Genomic DNA, 21435 nt, shown 5'->3' on the forward strand with positions numbered 1-21435 from the left:
ACTGTAGTCCTTGGGCAGTGCAAGTGGATAGTGCTAACTGAAAGGTTGGAGGTCTGAGTCTACCCAGAGGTGCCTCAGAAGAAAAGCCTGGTGATCTGCTTCTGAAAAATCAGCCATTGAAAACCCTATGGAGAGCGGTTCTACGCTGGCACATGTAGCATCGCCCTGAATTGGGGTTGACTCTATGGCAACTGGCATTCCAGTAAAGATTCCCAAGACCTGTCTTCCCTTTCCAGAGATCACTGACATTTTAAAATTGATCTTTCTGAGACGCTACTCCTGTTGTCCGTTTCTGGGAAGGAACCTCATGGTGAACTTCAGGCCCATAGGAGAAGATGTGCTAAGACAGCACTTTTGGCACAGGTGAAGCCTTCTAACATGTTGTAACTCTGGGTGGTTAACCACGGTTTGTGCCGCTGTGTGATGTCTGCACTGTTAGGACACAGGCTGTGTGTAAGGAGCATGTCTCTCTCCCCCCCAGAGTATTTGCTGCACACTGATCTTATAAACTAACTCTATACTACAGAGGGAGCCCTCGTGGCACAGTGGTTAAGATCTCAGGCTGCTAACCAAAATGTCAGCAGTTTGAGTCCACCAGCTGCTCCTTGGAAACCCTATGGGGCAGTTCTGCTCTGTCTTGTAGGGTTGCTATGAGTCAGAACCAACTTGACAACGGTGGGGTTTTTTTTTTAATACTATACTACAGACCATATCAGATTTACTAGTCTAGTCTCTCATCTCCTCTGAGCACTGCTTTTACAGCTTTGAGTGCTGCGCTTGCATTTGAGACGGGAGGTGGGAACAGTGTCTGTTGTTATTGTTGTTGTTAGGTGCCGTCGAGTTGGTTCCGACTCATAGCGACCCTGTGCACAACAGAATGAAACACTGCCCGGTCCTGCGCCATCCTTACAGTCGTTGTTATGCTTGAGCTCATCGTTGCAGCCACTGTGTCCATCCACCTCATTGAGGGTCTTCCCCTTTTCCGCTGACCCTGTACTCTGCCAAGCATGACGTCCTTCTCCAGGGACTGATCCCTCCTAACAACATGTCCAAAGTATGTAAGATGCACTCTTGCCATCCTTGCCTCTAAGGAGCATTCTGGCCGCACTTCTTCCAAGACAGATTTGTTCGTTCTTTTGGCAGTCCATGGTATATTCAATATTCTTCACCAACACAATTCAAAGGAGTCAACTCTTCTTCGGTCTTCGTTATTCATTGTCCGGCTTTCACATGTATATGATGTGTTTGAAAATACCATGGCTTGGGTCAGGTGCACCTTAGTCTTCAGGGTGACATCTTTGCTCTTCAACAAACAGTGTCTGAGGATACTGAATTTGATACTTGGGCATCTTTATTTCTTTCACCACCCCCGGGATACAGCTACAGGAAGGAGCAGAACAGACGTTTAAAGGGTTCTTCGGGAAAGGTTATTTTTAGGGGCAGCTTTGCCAAGACTGCTTCCTGGGGGAGGGGGGGACTTTTATTTAGACACAGATCAGGCTTTGCCCTCTTAGATATGTGAATTTCAAGGGTAGCCCCGGAAGTGATGGCGGGGGCTGCAAACACACCTCATTCCTTACAAGGTTCGTTTTCACCCAGAGAGTGTGTGAGGAGCAGCAAAATAGTCACGTGACCTTGGGCCCCTCACGTCATCTGTCAGCACCTCTCCTCTTTTAAGGAATGCAGTGATGAAGGACAGTGTAGTAACTTCAGGGGGAGGGTGGCCATCCATCCAGGTTTTCCCAGGGCAATCCCAGTTTTGACTCTTGTCTCAGTAATTATAAATAGTGCCTCCTTTGACTCTCAAAAGTAGCCCAGTTCAGGGTACAAACTATATGGTTACCCTGTTCTGAGGAGATATAGAAGGCAACCTTATGGAAGGTTAAAATAATGCTGGGAAACCAGTAATTTACACGTAGCATAGTAATATCTTTTCTCAAAGGACTGGTTTATTTCTGAGCTTTAAGAAAATGCAAATAGGCAAATGCATAGGGAGCCCTGGTGGCGCAGTGATTAAGAGCTTGCTGTTAACCCATAAGGTCGGCAGTTATAACCCACCAGCTGCTTCTTGGAAACCTTACGGGGCATAGAGACCAGAGTTTATTAGTGGTTAGTAGAGGCAGGTGAGAAGGGAAGACATGGAGAGAGTACTTAAGGGGTACTGAGTTTCTGTTAAAGGTGATGAAAAAATTTGGACAGATAGAGGTGATGGCTGCACAACATCGTGAATGTAATTAATGTCACCGAATTATACATGTAAAAATGGTTGAAATGGCAAATTTTTGTTATGTATTTTTTACAATAAAAAATGCAAATATTGGTAAAGTCAAGATTCCTAATACTTTGAAATATATACCAGGAGTCTGGTAATTTCTGAATTGTCTAATTCATGAATCTTGGAAGACCGAGTCTTGCAGAGAGCTATGGGAGTGAGCCTTGTGATAGGAGGGCTATGGGGACAGTTGTGCCCCCTGGAGGCCTCCAGTGGGCAAGGTTCCTCTCTGAAATACGTGCTGTGGTTGCACTTTTGGTATTTTACATATGATATACATGGTTTGGAAACCCTGGTGGCATAGTGGTTAAGAGCTACAGCTGCTTAACCAAAAGGTCTGCAGTTCAAATCCACCAGGTGCTCCTTGGAAACCGTACGGGGCAGTTCTACTCTGTCCTGTAGGGTCGCTATGAGTCGGAATCGACTCGACAGCAGGGGGTTGGGTTTGGGGTTATACATGTTTTTATGGGAGCACTGATAGTTAAGTGGTAGAATTCTCACCTTTCATGCAGGAGACCCGGGTTCGATACCCAGCCAATGTACTTCATGCACAGCCACCACCTGTCTGTTAGTGGAGGCTTTTATGTGGCTATGATGCTGAACAGGTTTTAGTTAGGCTTCCAGATTAAGATAAACTAGGAAGAAAGGCCTGGTGATCTGTTTCTGAAAATCAGCCAGTGAAAACCCTATGGATCACTACAGTCCTATCTGCAGCCGATCATGGGGATGGCACAAGACCAGACAGCATTTCATTCCGTTGTACACGTGGTTGCCATAAGTTGGGGGCCGTCTCAACAGTAGCTTGTTGTTGTTGTTAGGTGCCATCGAGTTGGTTCCAACTCATAGTGACCCTGTGTACAACAGAACAAAACACTGCCTGGTCCTGTGCCATCCTCATGACTGTTGTTATGCTTGAGCCCATTTTTGTAGCTACTGTGTCAATCCATCTCATTTTTGCTGACCCTCTGCCAACAATAGCTAACAACAGCAATAGCGTATGGTTTTATACATATTTTAAATACTCATACTTCAGACAATTTGATATTAATGTACTAGGCCTTATGGCTGCTTATTTTGCACATCTGAAAAACTAAGGGTTAAACCTTATTTAAATATCTGAAACAACAACCAAAGTTAGGCCTCTAGATTTGTTCTTCTGATATGTTAAGCCTTGCCTAAAAATTATAAGAATTTATTTATGTGTTTTGATGCTTGAAAATCTAGGAGTGAAAATTAGAAAAATAGGAGGAAAGTGAGTCTTACTTTATTGTGTGACAAAGTCATGTTTAACATAAAAATTTTCCTTCTATAATTAGACACAAGCTGGGGCTGTCACTGTTAGAGCTCTTTAAGGACTTTGTAGAGGAGCAGGAAAAGCTCTGTCAGAAATACCTGATGTGTGTCAGTAGGTTCTATTGCTGTAACTCATATCTGAGGTAACTGGATGTTAAGGACTCCAGAGGATTTCTATTCTGTGGGCCTAGAACTTGGCAGTGTGTACCTTCTCCATTGTGGTATTATTGTTAGGTGCTGTTGAGTCAGTGACCCCATGGTGACCCTATACACAACAGAATGAAACTCTGTCCAGTCCTGCACCATCGTCACAATTGTTGTTATGCTTGAGCCCATTGTTGCAAGTCACTGGGTAAATTTATCTCATTGAGGGTCTTCCTCTTTTTTGATGACCCTGTTTTTTTTGTACTTTATCAAGCATGATGTCCTTCAGGGACTGGTCCCTCCTGATCACATGTCCAAAGTACATGAGAAGTCTCACCATCCTCACTTCTAAGGAACATTCTGGCTGTACTTCTTCCAAGATGGATTTGTTCATTCTTCTGGCACTTAATGGAATATTCGATATTCTTCTCCAGCACCGTAATTCAAAGGCATCAAGTCTTCTTCGGTCTTCCTTGTTCATTGTCCAGCTTTTGCATGCATATGAGGTGATTGAAAATACCATGGCTTGGGTCATGCACACCTTAGTCCTCAAGGTGACTTTGCTTTTTAACAATTTCAAGAGGTCTTTTATAACAGATTTGCCCAATGCAGTGCATCGTTTGATTTCTTGACTGCTGCTTCCATGGGTGTTGATTGTGGATCCAAGTAAAATGAAGTTCTTGACAACTTTGATCTTTTCTCTGTTTATCATGATGTTGCTTATTGGTCCAGTTGTGAGGATTTATGTTTTCTTAATGTTGAGGTGTAATCCATACTGAAGGCTGTGGTCTTTGATCTTCATCAGTAAGTGCTTCAAGTCCTCTTTGCTTTTAGCAAGCAAGATTTTGTCATCTGCATATCACAGGTTGTTAATGAGTCTCCCTCCAATCCTGATGCCATGTTCTTCTTCATACAGTCCAGTTTTCTTGGATTATTTGCTCAGCATACAGAATGAATAAGCATGGTGAAAGGATACAACTCTGCCGCACTCATTTCCTGATTTTAAACTATGCAGGAGCCCATTGTTCTGTTCAAATGACTGCCTTCTGGTCTATGTGCAGGTTCTGCATGAGCACAATTAAGTGTTCTTAAATGTAATGTCAACACAGAAATGTTAACGTGAAACAATTTTTGAAGGCACTTCATTGGGTGATTAACTTCAGAAATCTCGGGTTGCTGAATTATATCCAATTTGAGTAGGTTTTTTGCATTTAGGAATATGGAGGATTAATGAAATAAAGCTAGCTAGCATAATTAATTTTTTAGCATAGTTGAAGATAACCCAGTGGAGAGGAAAGAAAATAGTTTATGCATCTGAGCTGACAAATTGCATATAGATTCCTAAATTATTTTTTTAAGATAAACTTTTAAATGATTCCACAAGTAATACATGTTCCTTGTAGAAAATATAGATGAAAAATTTTAAAAAGCCACAACCCAGAGAAAAACAGTTTTATCATTTGGCCGTAATGCCTAATAGATCACCTTATGCCGTAATGTAAGTAAACTAAACCAGACCCATTGCCATGGAGTTGATTTTGACTCGTATGGACCCTAAAGGACGGGGTAGAACTGCCCCATAGGGTTTCCAAGGAGCAGCTGGTGAATTCGAACTGCTGACCTTTTGGTTAGCAGCTGAGCTCTTAACCACTGTGCCACCATGTTTATGTATTTTATACTTATATAATTGTCTGCAATGACTCAGGATACAAAGACTTAGTCTATTTGTATGGACACTTCATTCAGCATGAGCCCTGGGGAAGAGCATCTTGATGGAGGAAATCCCAGCCTTGGTTCCCTCCACTGTGGAATCGGCAGGGACTTTGGAAATGCTGACTTCTCTGTTTTTCACCCCATATGGTACCCAGCATTTTCCCCATATGTAGAGGAAACCTGTATGTATATATACCTGACTGTGGGCTGTTCCTTACTTAGAATTGTACTCTGGCCTAGTACACCAATCCAGAGAATACAGTGTATTACAGAGAACGGTTCCATTCTCAAACGAAGGCTTTAATCCCTCTGTGTAGGCAGCCATTTATTTGGGTCCCTGAAAATAGCAACAATATGGTGAACTTGAATTAAAGAATATTTATTTTACTGTCTGCATAGTACAAGCTGCTTCCCCAGTTGCTGGGAAAGGGCGGGGGGAAAACATCAGTGTGCTTTTCTTTAAGCTTCAGTTCTTCCTCAAGGAGAGTGTAGTGGAAACTCAGTAAATGTTGATATTGCCTAAAACCAAGCAACAGTTTGGTCTGCCCTATCCCACGTCCACATCGTGCACATGATTACATAGGCTCTAAGGGAACAGGTTATTCTGGGAAGCATAGCTCAGGATCAATCGTATGTAAGGCTGTTTGCTGGGAGCCTGAGATGCTTGCGTACCAGAACGTCCCCGAAGGAACTCTCCACATCAGCTGGGCCAGCTCTACAGAACCATGTGTGAAGCCTTGGGAAACCTTTAAGCACGGGTAACTGTGCATCAGTAGCTTTCCTATGGTTCTTTGAACTTACTGCTTCTTACCTTTTAGAGTAAAGATGAGTTAGACTTTGATTCTGAGGATATTTGATTTTAGTTTCACCTATGTTTCTAGCCCTTAAATAGTTTGAGAAGAATCTGAATATTTCTACTCTTTCTTTTGGATTTGGTTAGCAGTCAAAATGGGGAGTTTCATAAAGTATCACTTAACTGTCCCCTTAAAGAGAGAATGCTATAAAAAAAACAGAAAAAAACAAGTGTTGTTGAGGATGTGGGGAAATTGGAACCCTTACCCGTTGCGGGTAGGAATGCAAAATGGAACAGCCGTTGTGGAAAACAGTGTGATGATTCCTCAAAAAACTAAAAATAGAACTACCATATGACCCAGCAATTCCACTTCTAGCAGAGACTCAGAGATACCAGTGTTCATTGTAGCACTATTCACAATAGCCAAAAAGTGGAAACAGCCTAAATGCCCATCAGCAGATGAATGGATAAACAAAATGTGGTACATACATACAATGGAATATGACCCAGCCAGTAGGAGAAATGAAGTCTTGATACGTGCTACCATACGGATAATGCTGGAAGATGATACGCTGAGTGAAATAAATCAATCACAAAAGGACAAATATTGTATGACCTCACTTCTATAAAAAGACAAGAAAAGGCAAATGTATAGAGACCAGGGGCAGGAGGGAGGAGAAAAGGGCGGGCGGGGGTCAACAGTGGTGGAAATACCTTACTGATTAAGGGTAGGATTACACAGCCAATTATTGTAATTGCTGTCAATAAGTTGTACACCTGTAAAAAGCTGAATTGGCAAAAGTTGTGTGATAGATATATTTACAACAATGACAGCAACAACAACAACAAAAGAATAGCTGCTGAGCCTGCTTATGTACAACCAAACACCTCATGGGATTTGGTTTCTTGGTTTGGAGGTTCAGGGTCATGGTTTCATGGGACATTCCATTGAACTGATCTAATATGTTTAGTGCTTTTGTTCACCTCTTAGTTTGTTATGTAGTGTCTGGGATCTTAATAGCTTGCAGGTGGCCATTCAAGGCATAGCAATTGGTCTCGATTGACCTGGAGCAACCGAGGAAGAAGGAGAGTCAGGAATAGGAGGAGGATATGAAATGTGTGGCTAACTGCCTCCCTGAACAACTGCCTCCTTTGCCATGAGGCCGGAAGAACTCGATGGTACCGGCTACCATTACTGAACATTTTGATCAAAGATTCTGTAGTAGAATCCTGACCAAAAAGGGGAAAATGCAGAACAGAATTTCAAATTCTCAGGGACTCCAGATTTCCTGGAGCCATGAAACTTTGATGAACCCCTGAAACTATTGCCCTGAGATAATCTTTAAATCTTAAACCAAAACTATTCCCTGAGGTCTTCTTAAAACCAAACAATAGTTTAGCTTAACTAGTAAATAATGTCTACCTTGAGCATTATGCTTTTCAAGAACTACCTTTATGGGATCAAACTGACAACAGCAACTTGAAAGATTATTTAGGAACCTTAGGGGGCAGTGAATTTATGTTAATGGGGAGGAACAACTCAAAAAAGGAGGGTGAGAATGGTTGTACAACTCAAAGAATGTAATCAGTGTTAAGTAAATGGTACCTGTAGAAACTGTTGAATTGGTTTATGTTTTTCTGTGTATATTCTCAACAACAACAACAAAATAAAAATTTTATTGTTTTAAGACTTGTAAAACACCCTTTGGAATTAAGGCAGAGCTAGCTTGAGTTAAAACTAGCACTGGATTAAATGGCTCAGAAATATTGATGTCTTTGCTCTGCTGCTTAACTCTAAATTGGGAATTAAAGATACATAGAGATGAATAATTGCAGCTGAACAATAAGAATTGAGAGAATGAGTATTAAGGACTCTTACAAGTGGTGATAAAATGTTTGTAGGGAATTGTCTTGAGCAGGGAGGAAACTAACAGATAGAAATACTTTAGCTTCCAGATAAATGCAATATCTTTATGAAACAGAGAAAAGTACTAAGTTATTTAACCCAAATTCAGTATTAATTATGGTGATCAGTATAAGAGGGAACGTGGGGACACATGTTGGGTTTTAAATAGAGAGTTTGACATGGGAAAGGAATGCAGTGAGAGTAAGCCAAGACTTAAGACAGTTGTCATTTTCACAGACAGGGGAGGCACACTATAAGATCAGTAAACAATAACCTTCAGGGAGTCTGTGTGCCATTCTCATGTATTAATGATTATTTGTCTTCATTGAAATAAGTACATTTTGAATTGGAAGAGTGAATATTTTAGCATATTTGAATGTTGATCTGTTTTTAGGAGAAAGATTCTGAAACTAAGTATTAAAAGATAATTCTCACATAAAGGTAAAATCATAAAATCATGACACTCATACAAATATAAAAATGAGCACATGTTAAGGATGCTATTTAATTCATTAGTGAGGAATCTGGTGAGGTGGTACAGTCAGTTTAGAAGAGAACCCAAAGACGCATTTATACATCAGGAAGATGAAAGGCACATCCATGGGAGGGAGGAGGGTTGTCTGGCTACCGGACGGAATGCATTTGCGTCCCTCTAGAGAAGAATTGGAGCCCTGGTGGTAAAGTGGATTAAGAGCTTACTGCTTACCAAAAGGTCTGCAGTTCAGATCCACCAGTCGCTCCTCCTTGAAAAAAATCCTGTGGGGCAGTTCTACTGTGTCCATTGAGTTGCTGAGCTGGAATCGACTCAGCGACAATGGGTTTTAGAGAAGAATTGTTTTGTATTGGTGTCAGTTATCTAAAACTTGTTGTTAGGTGTTGTGTATTGATTCTGACTCATAACAACCCCGTATGACAGAATACAACTGCCTTACAGAGTTTTTTTTTGACTGTAGTCTTTACAGGAATAGATAGCCAAGTCTTTCTCCCGCAGAGCCGCTGGGTGGGTTTGAACCACCAACCTTCAGGTTAGCAGCTGAGCACTTAACTGTTGCGCCACCAGGGCTTCTCAGCTACAATTTACGAAGCTGTGAAATAATATAGAGGGTGCTGTAGAAATTTTTTTTTTTTTTTTTTTTTTTGTAGAAATTGCACACATTTCCTATCGAAGGACAGAGTTTTCCCTAAATGTTATTTTTAGCTGCCAACTAGTCAAGCCAAGTGGAAGCGGTGCTGAAACCTGTTCAGCGTCAGAGCAAGGCCTTCCCAAATCAAACCTGGGTCTCCGTCACGGAAGGCAAGAAGTCTGCCGTCAAACCGCACTGCATCCTCCTTTCCCTGCATCAGGTAGCTTTGTCAGCCATTTCCCCTTCCCATATTCCGTAACTTTAATTTGTTCCATCCCGTCTGGATGTTATGGGAGAGATTGCACATATCAGAGAGCCGTTCATCAGACTGAAATTAGGCTGGATTTACAGTTGTTAAGAGCCTGAAAAGCATTTTTAAAAGGAGTTTACACCCTTTTTTGTGTGTATTCTGAATAGAACAGCCCATGGACTAAATGGAAGCCAGCCCTCTGAGACTGGCACTTGAAGCTTAAAACTCACATTTCAGGATTTCTGATCAAATCCAGAACTGGATAGGCCTATCTTTCCAAGTGCTGGGAGAGCGATCTTTAACCTGCCCACTTAAGGTGTCATCCATTAGGCCCTTTCTGTTTTTAGAGACCCTCGGCAGTGAGGTTGCCTGTTCCTTTTTACAAGGTTTTTTTTTTCTTGCAGTGTTACAGAGTCTTAACATTTAAGGCTTCTCTGGTTAAGTTTGAAATGATAGTAAAAAGTAAAAAACCTGAAACTTGAACAGGTAACAGGCTTTTAGCTCCTGGGTCTTTTTTATTTTTCCAGTTTACAAAAAAAAAATCTGATTGCTGTCCTCTTTGATTTGTCCCAGAGAGTCTGACAAATAAGATCTTATTCAACAGATACTTATTGAGTGCCACTATGTTCTAAGCCCTGTTTTGAACACAAAACAAAGATCCAAACAAAGATCCCTGCTCCTTCGTGAGTCACGTTCGCCAGCGTTTCTTAGAACGTTCTGGTGGTGGTGGTAATGGTGCCTCAGAGAACACAAGTTGTTTGTGGGCTTTCTTACCTCTTAGTTTGAGGCTGTTAAGTATACTAAGGTGTCATGTAGGAAGAGATCTTGAATCCTCCTTGCAGACAGGTTTGTTGGAGTAATTAAATCTGTGTCGGAACTCAAGTTAAAGCAATAATTTGGTACTTTTGAAGTTCCAATTTATTTATGGCTGAAATGGCCACAGTTTAAACTTGAAGTATAGAAACTTTGGGCACATACTAGTGTTGTGTGTGTGACTGCAGGTGTACATTCATTCAATAGACCTCTAGTTTATACCTGCTAACCAGCTGTCATCAAGTCAGTTCCAGCTCACAGTGAGCCCACGTGTGTCAGGCTAGAACTGTGCTCCGCAGGGTTATCAATGGCTGTGACCTTTTAGAAGTAGATTGCCAAGGCTTTCTTCTCAGGCACCTCTGGGTGGATTCAAACCTCCAACCTTTCAGTTCATAATCAAGCACTTAGCTGCTTGTGCCACCCAGATACTCGTTTGTACCTGCTAGAGACTGGGTTTTCTAGGTGATACAAAGGTGGATAAGGTAAGATTAGAAGCTACTATGTTTATTTTAGGAGTCCCTGGGTGGAGAAGGGAGCCCTGGTGGTGCAGTGGTTAAGAGCTGTGACTGCTAACCAAAAGGTCAGCCGTTCGAACCCACCAGCCACTCCTTGGAAACGACTTGACAGCAATGGGTTATGGTCAAAGGACTCAACTGCTAAGTGAAAGGTTAGAGGTTCGAGTCTGTCCACAGGCACTATGGAAGAAAGGCCTGGCACTCTGCTTCTGAAAAATCAGCCACTGGAAATCCCATGAATGTCGAATTGGTGTATGTTTTGTTGTGTATATTTTCACTGCAATTCTAAAAAGTAAAAATAAAAAACAACGTGATGGAGCACGGTTCTACTCTGAGTTGCCATGAGTCGGAATCGGCTCTACAGCAACTGGGTTAAGGTGTTAATTTTGATTCATAATATGTTGTGCTTGAGGTGTATAAAAGCCTGGAAAGCCTGTTGTGGGCCTTCTTATGGCAACGGAATGCAAGGGGCTCTGCCTTTTTACAAGAATTAATTTTAAGGGTCTTCATAGTTGGTGTATTATGAGCTGAGTGAGTCTGATTAAAGCATAACCCATCATGTTAATTGCTCCTTAGAAATAAGTTTAGAAAAATGCATAGGTAGAATGCTTTTACCTCCTAATGGCAAAAACTGATGTTCTGAACACCTTCAACCCTGAGGAAGTTAAGATACGATAATGCTGCTCTTTTGTTTTTGATCAGTGGTGTAAATGGCGATAAAGCACAAAAAGACAAAGACCTGGAAGCTGTCTGTGTTCTTGAATCATAAATCTTCTTGCTTCCCGCCCCCTGTCTGTGTACAGCAGCATTATGTGAACTGTGATAAGCAACGACATGTTGATGCCTAGTTAGTGGAGGTGGGATATTTCCTATGCTCAAGCAGACTTAGATCGTGACTACAGGCTGTCTTTATATTTCTGAGCTTAATAATCTTGCCCTACCGAGCAAGATTCTGGAATGACTAATTCTCTTTCCGTTTAAACGCAAAAGCACCTCAGATTTCTTTGAATTGCCATCACTGATTGCTGTTCTTTTGTGTTTCTATAGGATTTAGATTTGCAAAATATTTTCTATAATCCATCCTATTTCACAGCAAACAAGTTGAATTCGGTGAATAGTGCACTCCTTAGGGGAAGCAAAAAGCCCAGGAGAGAGGAACTGGCTCACATCAGACACTGTGCTGGTAACAGAGCCAGGTTTTGCATTTAAGAACTACTGTTTTTCAGGGATTGTTAAAGTGAACTGTCATATACCATGTTATCTAATAGCGTCTTGGAGAATAAGCAGAGATTTGTGAGCAAAGAAGAAAAGGGCTGCCCAGAGTGTAGTCAGATGCCTAGTTATGTAAGCTATGAGAAAATTAGGGCCCCAAATGGGCTTCCGAGACATCTCAGTAATTGACTGTAGCACATACAGAATTTTTAGAATGAACTCTTTGTACTTACATGCTTCTTGCTTTGACTTAACTTTTAATTTTGTGTACTTGGATGGAGTTTCTGGGCACGTGACAACCTTGAAGGTTTGTGTTTTCAAATCAGATGATAACTAATTATTATGCTGAATGGTTAGTCAATACTGGGAATTATTTTGGGGTTCAGAGAACTTCCTTGATGTTAGTGTTGTAAACTCCAGCAGAAACAATTCTTAAGTGTTTTTTAAAGATGATTGAGTATATGAGTATTTAAATCGAAGATGATACTGCTGCTTTCTGGTGTGATTCAGGAGTAGGTCACTGTCTGAGGCATTGTAGCATTTGGGAGGATCAGCCAGTGCAAGTCTGAGTGTGATGTGTGTCCCTTTGGCTGCAGGAAGGTAGGTATTTATCTGGATTGGAAAGCTTTGTAATGAACAGTACTTTCTGTTTCTGCCAGCAATGTGGATTGCAGAAATTTCTACCTTCCCAGGGATTAGGCACGTGCTCTTCGTGGGGGAAGAGTCTCTTCTCATGATACTAAAACCGAGATCACGTTCACTGCAAAGCAGCAGCCCTGGGCCTTCTCTCCCACCTTAACCAGAGATTTTTAAAATGTGTACAGCTTTCTAGAGCACTCTTGCTTTTCAAATATTCAGAATGAACCAGAAAAGCTATTAGAAGTAAGCTTGGTAAATTGGGAACTTGTGAAGTAGAAAACACTATTAAAGTGATTATTGTAAATAGAAAAATAAATGGAGCATTTTTAGAAACTCAATAGATTTGTTTTTCAGTAGTTTTACATGAGGAGGTATTCAGAACCCTTGTGATGGGTAGTGTTGGGCGGCCTACTTTTTTTTTATTGCTTTTCTTCTCAATATTACTTTGAAACATCTCATAAAGTTGATCATGGCAATGATCCTGCCTTTGAATAGTTGGGGAAGTAGCAGGACATGAAGGACAAATACTTACAAGGGGTCAGAGTCAGAAAGAGAATCCCAGTTCTGAGCCATGACTGCTGGCTGGCCTGCCTTGCACCTGTCCTTCATGGCACCCTCTCAGGTGCCACTGCTGCTCCTTCACTTGGTGCTGCAGCCATTCCTCCCGAAGGATACACATCAGAGTCAGGGTCAGGAAGGCCCGGAATGAGCCGGTGGTGCTTCTTGATGCTTTACTTACTGAGGAACTTAAATCATATGGAACCTCAAAACCATAGAACACTCTGAGATTGCCTCAAGACATTGTTGACCTGTTAGACAATGGTGTTTTATAATTGATGGCCTGAAATTGTTGGTTGCCTATTACAATAGAGTCAACCTCAACTCATAGCAACCCCATGTATATCAGAGTAGAGCTGTGCCCCAAGGTTTTTCAATGGCTGATTTTTTGGAAGTAGATCACGAGGTCATTCCTCCAAGGCACCTCTGGGTGAACTTCAGTTGACAGCTGAGCTTGTTAACCATTGTGCTACCCAGGGACTCCTTATGAGTTTAAAAGCTAAAAGTTACTCAGACCTGCCTATCCCAGAGTATCCCCTCACAAAGTGGCTGTCCCAGTTCTCAATTTTCCCCGTTCGATTTAGTTTACAAAAGTCCCATGCCTGTAATGAGCCTCCATCTTGGGAAATGTGATCTGAAATGAATATTTTATGAAATTATTACTAGATCTCTAGGGTATATACCTGGGAGTCTAGGATCACACATGGATGGGTATAGGCATGTTGGTATACAGGTGGGTACAGGTGTTATACATATGTGAGAACAGATAGAAGTATCTATGTGTACATGTAAATACAGGTATGTGTGGGTAGGCACATATATTCATTAAAGACACAACTATAGATACTCCTCAGGCATAATCAGACACCTTCTGAGGTTGGTTTTCTGGGTTGGAAAACTTAGGACCATAGTCTCCTGGGACAACTCCGTCAATTGGCATAATATACTTCATGAAGTTCATGTCCTGCATACTAGTGAAGTGAGTAGTGTCTGGGATCTTAAGAGCTTTCGAGCAGCCATCTAAGATAAGACTATTGGTCTCTACTCATTAGCAGCAAAAGAGTAAGAAGATAACCAAAATCTCAGAGAAGAAACAAATTTATAAGGCTGGTAGCCTACATGAGCCACAACTTCAACTACCCAGAGACCAGAAGAACTAGATGGTATCCTGCTATCACCACTGACTGATCTGACCAGGGTCACAATAGGTGATCCTGGATAGAAGGGGAGAAAAATACAGAACAAAACTTAAATTCTTAAAGAACGCCAGACTGACTGGACCACCTGAGACCAGGGGACTCCCTGAGACTATTGCCCTGAGATACTCTTTAGACCTTGAACCAAAACTGTCCCCTGAAATCACCTTTTACCAGAAAAGCAGAGTGACACACAAAGGATATTACCCATTAGATTGGTACTCTACCAAAAAACCATCTGTATGAGTCCAAAAGGTCAACATTTAATCTGAAACAAAGATGAGAAGATAAGGGGGCAGGGAAACTAGAGTATTGGTAATGGTCCAACCAGAATACAATTAAAGAGAATGTCTACACATTGTACAAAATATAATATCACTGATCAGTTTGCATGGAAATTGTCAAACTGGAACCTAACTTGCAATGTAAACTTTCACCAAAACACAACATTATTTAAAAAAGAAAAAAAGCAAAACCCTATGGATCACAGTGGTCTGATCTGCAACCCATCATGGGGCTGGGCAGGACCAAGCAGTGTTTCCTTCATTGTTCATGGTGTCTCCGTGAGTCAGGGAGTCAGGGGCTGACTGCAGGAGCTAACAACAGCAGCATTATGTTCAGGAATGTAAAGGTGGCAGAGACTTCTGATAGTTTAAATATTCATCAGTCTTATCTTATGAAACCTCAAAACTACAAGTCACCAGCATGTGGCCTTAACCACAAGGCTCCTTCTCTTTGGATTGGAGTCTTTCCACACTGGGGCCAGAAAAGCCTGTCAGGGCAGTGTAGATCAGTCTGTGCTTACAAGACTGCCCATCCTGGCCAGTGACTTATGGGCTGCGATACCTCATATTTAGGAAAGAGATGCTGATACTGTTCCAGTTTTCTAAGGAATGTACATCATGAAGGTGTGCCTTCCACTGCATTTCCATTTTCCTCTCTCTGTAAGTTGAATGGTGTTTCTTTTAGCTTTGTCACAGATCTGCTTTTGAGAGTGATTAGGGCTAAAAAAAAAATCTGTCTTTCCTCTCTGGAAAACCAACCATAGGTGGTTCTGTGGTTTTCCATCTTGTTCTCTTTGTACCACTCCTGAAACATTTTTATGTGCTTAATTTTAAGAGGCTAAAAGCATTTGTATTAAACAGCCTAAATACTCATCAGTAGATGAATGGGTAAACAAAATGTGGTACATATATATGTACAATGGAATACTACTCAGCCAGTAAATGAAATGAAGTCTTAATACATACTACGCTATGGATGAAGCTTGAAGACATTGTGCTGAGTGAAATAAGCCAGTCACAAAAGGACAAATATTGTATGGGCTCACTTAGATAAAAAGACAAGAACAGGCAAATGTATGGAGACCAAAGTTTATTAGTGGTTACCAGGGTCAGGAGGGAGGGAGAAAGAGGGTTATTGCTTTTGGAGTACTGAGTTTCGGTTTATGGTGATGGAAAAATCCCATTGATTAAGGGTAGAGTTGCACAGCTGATTAATATAAATGCTGTCAATAAGTTGTACACCTGTAAAAACTTGAATTGGCGAAAGTTGTGTGATATATTTACTGCAGGGACAAAAAAAGAAAAGAGTAGATGTTGAGGCTCCTTATGTACAGCCAAACACCTCATGGGATTTGGTTGCTTGGTTTGGAGATTTAGTGTCATGATTTTGTGAGCTATTCCAGTTAATTGGCCTGAGAGCATGTTTAGTGCTTCTGTTCATGGTGTAGTGCCTGCTTTTAAGCTTGCAAGTGAACATCCAAGGCAGAACAGTTGGTCTCTATTCGTCTTGAGCAACAGAGGAAGGAGAGTCAGAAATACGAAGAGGAAATGGAATGTGAGGCTAATTGGCCCCATGAACAACTGCACCCTTTGCCGTGAGACCAGAAGATCTAGATGGTGCCTGGCTGACACTACCGAACATTGTGTTCTGGGAACATGATAGAAAATCCTGATAAAAAGGGAGAGAAATGTGGAACAGAACTTCAAATTCTTAAAGAATCCAGACTTAGCAGCGTATTAAGGCTTGTAAGGCTGAGGCTATGGCCCTGAGTTGCTCTTCAAACCTTGAATTGAAACTATCCCCAGAAGTCACCTTTAAACTAACAGTTTATTTATTTCAAAGAGTAAAGACTGTCATGCTTGAGTATTGCGTTAGTTTAAAAAAAAAAAAAATCACATAAGACCGAAGGATCACCAGCTGTTTTAAAGTGTGGATGAGATGGTTAGGGGGCAGGGAGATGAAGTAAATGGAAGTGAAACAACTGGAACAGAAATAATGAGAATGTTGACACAATATGAAGAATTTAACCAAAGTCACTAAAACTGTCGAATAGAAGTAGGTTTTGCTGTGTATATTTTCACCAAAAATAAAATAAAAATTTGGCAATTACCTTACCTTGTTACCTTATTATTTAAGTCCCTTAATAATAAAGGTACCAGAGGTGCTTCCAGATATAACCCCAAAGCTGCTCATAAAATCAGTGCAAATTTCCTGATCCCCAGTATGAACTAACTGTGAAAGTTGGTTTGATACTACCTTTTTATAGGTATACAAACAAGGTGATTTACCATAGGTAATTATTCAGCTGTGCAAATCCGGAGAATGAATTTAAACTAAAAGGTCAATTTATTTAGTTGAGTTAAACCTAATGAAGTTTCCCTTTCTTTAGCGAGTGCTCCTGAGAGCCAATAAAGGAGGTGACTAACCAACTTAACTGCGAAAAAGAACTCCAGCAGCTCTGAAATAATAGCTTCCAAAGAGGCCAGTATACTCCAAAAAAGGAAGAAAGGAAGCTTTATTAGAGGTTTAATTCTCATTCTATTTACAGTTTTAATTACCTCAGCCTAGGGAGACTGTCCCTATGCCTTTTCATTTGTCCTGTTTCTGCAAAAATCCTGCTAATGGTGGAGGAGATAAACGCAGCAATGCCAACAAAACCCACAAATCTTACTGAAGACTTCTTCGTGGAGTCTCTTCCTGTTTGAATAGCAGCATGCATCATTAAGGTCCATGGAAGCTAAATCTTGGAGAACTAAAATGGGCGTGAAGGTAAGTCTACATGATTTTGGAGGCTGATCGCCTTGGCTTACAAGCTCTCTAGTGAAGCCAAAACAGAATATAACAAGCCCAGTGTCCTTTCTTTAGAGAAATGGTGCCCTCTGAACCAAGCACAGACCATCAAGGAAAGAGGCCAATGTCAACCCAGCCCACAGCTCAGCCCAGAAGTTGCCCAGTCCCGTTTGAGGTCCTCTGACCTCCTCTCTTGACTCCAACTCAAACCTTTCTCTACCTCTTTCCTGGTGAACAGCTTATTCCCTGTTCTTCTGCAGCTAGTGACTAATACAAATGCTTTTTTTCGTATAATTTAATTTTGTTGTTGCGATTATGCACAGCAGAACATACGACAATTCAACAATCTTTACATGTAAAATTCAGTGACATTGATTACATTCTTTGAGTTGTACAACCATTCACACTCTCATTTTCTGAGTTGTTTCTCCTCCATTAACATAAACTCACTGCCCCTAAGTTTCCTATCTAATCTTTTGAGTTACTTTTGTCAATTTGATCCCATATAGATAGTTCTTAAAAGAGCACAATGCTCAAGGCAGACATTCTTTAGTAGTTAAGCTAAACTATTATTTGCTTTTAAGAAGGCTTCTGGGCATATTTTTGGTTTAAGATTTAAAAGATTATCTCAGGGCAGTTGTTTGAGGGTTCATCCAGGTTTCATGGCTCCAGAAATTCTGGATTCCTTGGGAATTTGAAATTCTCTACTTCATTTCCCCCCTTTTGATCAACATTCTTCTGTAGAATCTTTGATCAAAATGTTCAGTAATAGTAGCTGGGCACCATCTAGTTCTTCTGGTCTCAATGCAAAGGAGGCAGTGGTTCATGTAGACAATTAGTCCTGTAGTCCAGTTCCTTCTCTGATTCTTGGGTTTTCTTCTTTTTTGGTAATTCGCCATTTTTAAGTACAGTAGTCTGCCCTTATCTGTGGGGAATACATTCCAAGGCCCCCATGAAACCGTGGATAGTAAACCCTATAAACGCTATGTTTTTTCCTATACGTACCTATGATAAAGTTTAGTTTATAAATTAGGCACGGTAAGAGACTAACAACAATAACTAATAATAAAATAGAAGCATTTTGTGGCTTCCCTTTGGCATATCTGAATTGCCAATATCACTACACTTGCACTTTGGGGCTGTTACTAAGTAAAATAAGAGTTCTTTGAACACAGGCACTGCAGACTGTGGTTGACTCTGGGTAACTGAAACAATGGAAAGTGAAACAACAGATGGGGTGGTACTGTAGAATAGAATAAAATAAAATAAAAACAGCTCTATAAATATTTTATATCATTATATTTTCTCTCTGTCAATTCCAGTTTTTTTTTTTTTTTCTTATCACAACCATTCTGTTCTCTTGCTCCTTTCCCCAAAAATCAGGTATTTGATTGGTCTCAATATTGCCAGATAAAACAAAACTAAACCCCTTTAAAATAGTCTTACTTGCTGAAAAAGGATCTTAGATGATTTTTATTATAAGAATTTAATTATCTAAAATAATCTAAATGTCTCTCAATTGGGAGCTAGTTACATAAAATCTGGTATACACAATACGGTGGAATACTATGCAGCCATAAAAAGAATGATCTATACTGATATGGAATGATTTGTAGATTATATATTTTTTTAGGTGGGTAAAAAAGGCAAGGTGCAGAACAATGTATACACTTTGACTTGTGTTAAGAGGACAAAAGAACATACGTGTGTATTTACATATGCATAGGCTATCTTTGAAGGGATACATAAGAAGCTGACACCATTTGTTGCCTCTAGGGAGGGGAACTGGGTAGATGAACAAGGAAATGTATTAGCTGTTCAAAAAAGTAAATAAAATTAACGTTTAAATAAATAAATAATAGACTCTTAGGTTAAAAAACAAAGCTTAATTATCTAGAGTAGTGCTGCCCAATAGAACTTTCCGTGATGATGGAAAGGTTCTATATCTGCATTGTCTAATATAGTAGCTAGCTACATGTAGCAACTGAGCACTTGAAAGGTGGCTTGTGCGACTGAGAAATGGAATTTTTCATTTTATTTCATTTTAATTAATTTAAACAGCTGCCGTGTGTGGCTAGTGGCTGCCATATTGATTGGACGGCATAGACCTAGAGTAAATGGCTTAGAGTATCTCTTCTAGTTAGAACTGACTGCAGTTTAGATGTGTTTTAGAAGCAATAATTATGAGTTTAGGCTTTCAGGGTAAAATTCATTACACAAAAATCTAAGAAAATATCTAAATTTTCTTTTCACCTTAGAAACTAATGCTACCACAAAGTTCCTGAAAAAGGGACTATTAGTCAGGCTGAAAATCTCCTTTATTACATGAAAAAATAATTTTTATGGGATAGGGTTACTATGAGTCGGAATCAACGGCAACAGGTTTTTTTTTTTTTTTTTGGTATATCTTTTTGTAGTCTTACTTGGAAGCAGCCTGTTTTTGAGAGGTTAGGTTGGGTTTCTAATCTGTAACACAGCCCCTATTTGTGTGTCCTCCCCCCAGTTTAAAGTACCAGGCAGACACTTTGTTCTTGAGCCCAGCAGCTGTTGTAAGACTAGGGAACAGTTTGTATTCCTAGCCGGCAGCTGCCTGCTGCGTTTCTAATCTGGTTTTGGCAGGAAATCGTGCCCAAATGGAAGCCAAGTTAAAAGAAGCTTGGAAAATAAGCAGAATGACTTTGGATGCCATTTAATATATAGTCCATCTTTCTGCTGAAGATTGCCCTGTAATCTGTTAAGACGGCTGGACCATGAGCCCTTCTAGGGCTGGGCTGTATCTGTTTTGTGAAAGCTCGGGTCCAGCCCAGGGCCTGGAATATGCCAGAAGGAGGTCATTATTAGTATTATTATTAAATGAATGACTGCACTGCAAATTTGTTTGATTCAATTACTAATTTAAAATTGTTGTTTGTCCAGGAGAAACGAGTAGATAATTAATGATGATGGGTCCCTGCTCTCTTTTCCTTTATACTTAGTACACATTATCACCCACCCTCTGCAGTAAAGTAAGACAGTCTTTCCTACAGAGTAAGAGGTTTTCAAAAGGTGAAGGTGTTGGTGTAAACTAAAGGCAGAAATTCCTCAGGTTAGTATGTCAAATAAATGAGTTTTGGTCTCTAAAGACGATATTTTACTAAAAGGCTTGAGGAGTCCCCGCCACGTGAGCTCCCCAGAATGCATACAGTGTTGGCTGTTTCCCACAGGGAGTCTGGCGGCAGGTGGTCCTGTGCTCAGCAGTGTTTGGTTTCCTTGCAGACCTTCACTGCCTGGTGTAACTCCCACCTGCGAAAGGCTGGCACCCAGATCGAGAACATTGAGGAAGACTTCAGGAATGGCCTTAAGCTCATGCTGCTTTTGGAGGTCATCTCAGGTTGGTGGTAAAACGTTTTTCAGAGGTTTCAGTTCTCTCTCTGTGTGTAAGCGGTAAACAAGCATCCATTTGAAGATGACTGCCCCAGAAGTTCCCCCTTTAACCTGGCCAGACGAGCACATGGAGTTATTGGCAAAGACAATCTTTCTAAAGAGCTGTCCGCCAGGAATTACTTTTCTGTTCTAAAAAAAGAAGTGAATTCTGTTTCACATTGACTTATTAAAATAATATTTATACCACCCACCTTGAAACAGGAAAAGCAAACGTGACGTATATGTGACTGTCTACTGTTGTTGCCTTCTCTGCTCTTAGTCCAGCTTGTTTGTGTGTATCCTAGAAATCATCTCACATCTAAAATGCCAACATACGTTTTAGCATAACTTAGAAAACATGAGTTAAAACTTCAGTGGTGTTATCTTGTGTCCTGAATTTCCCTTGGCTGGATTGGACCTTAGACTAGAGAATGGACCACACTCGAAGAAGTGCCTGGGAAGGCTTCTGGCCAGTCTCCCTGATGCATATATCTTCATAACCAGGCTCCGATGAGCCCTGGCAGCGGCTG

At 40.7% G+C, this 21435-nt stretch overlaps 1 protein-coding gene across 1 annotated transcript in view; it reads left to right on the top strand.

Moving 5' to 3' along the window:
• ACTN2 (actinin alpha 2) overlaps nucleotides 1-21435 on the top strand; it is a 75400-nt gene that overhangs the window by 12072 nt on the left and 41893 nt on the right. The window contains exon 2 of the mRNA XM_010591032.2: nucleotides 20759-20873. Coding sequence (XP_010589334.1) covers nucleotides 20759-20873 — 115 coding nt within the window. The remainder of the gene's footprint in view (nucleotides 1-20758; nucleotides 20874-21435) is intronic.

The sequence above is a fragment of the Loxodonta africana genome, chromosome 25 (genome assembly GCF_030014295.1).
Source record: "Loxodonta africana isolate mLoxAfr1 chromosome 25, mLoxAfr1.hap2, whole genome shotgun sequence".
Classification (NCBI taxonomy): domain Eukaryota; kingdom Metazoa; phylum Chordata; class Mammalia; order Proboscidea; family Elephantidae; genus Loxodonta; species Loxodonta africana.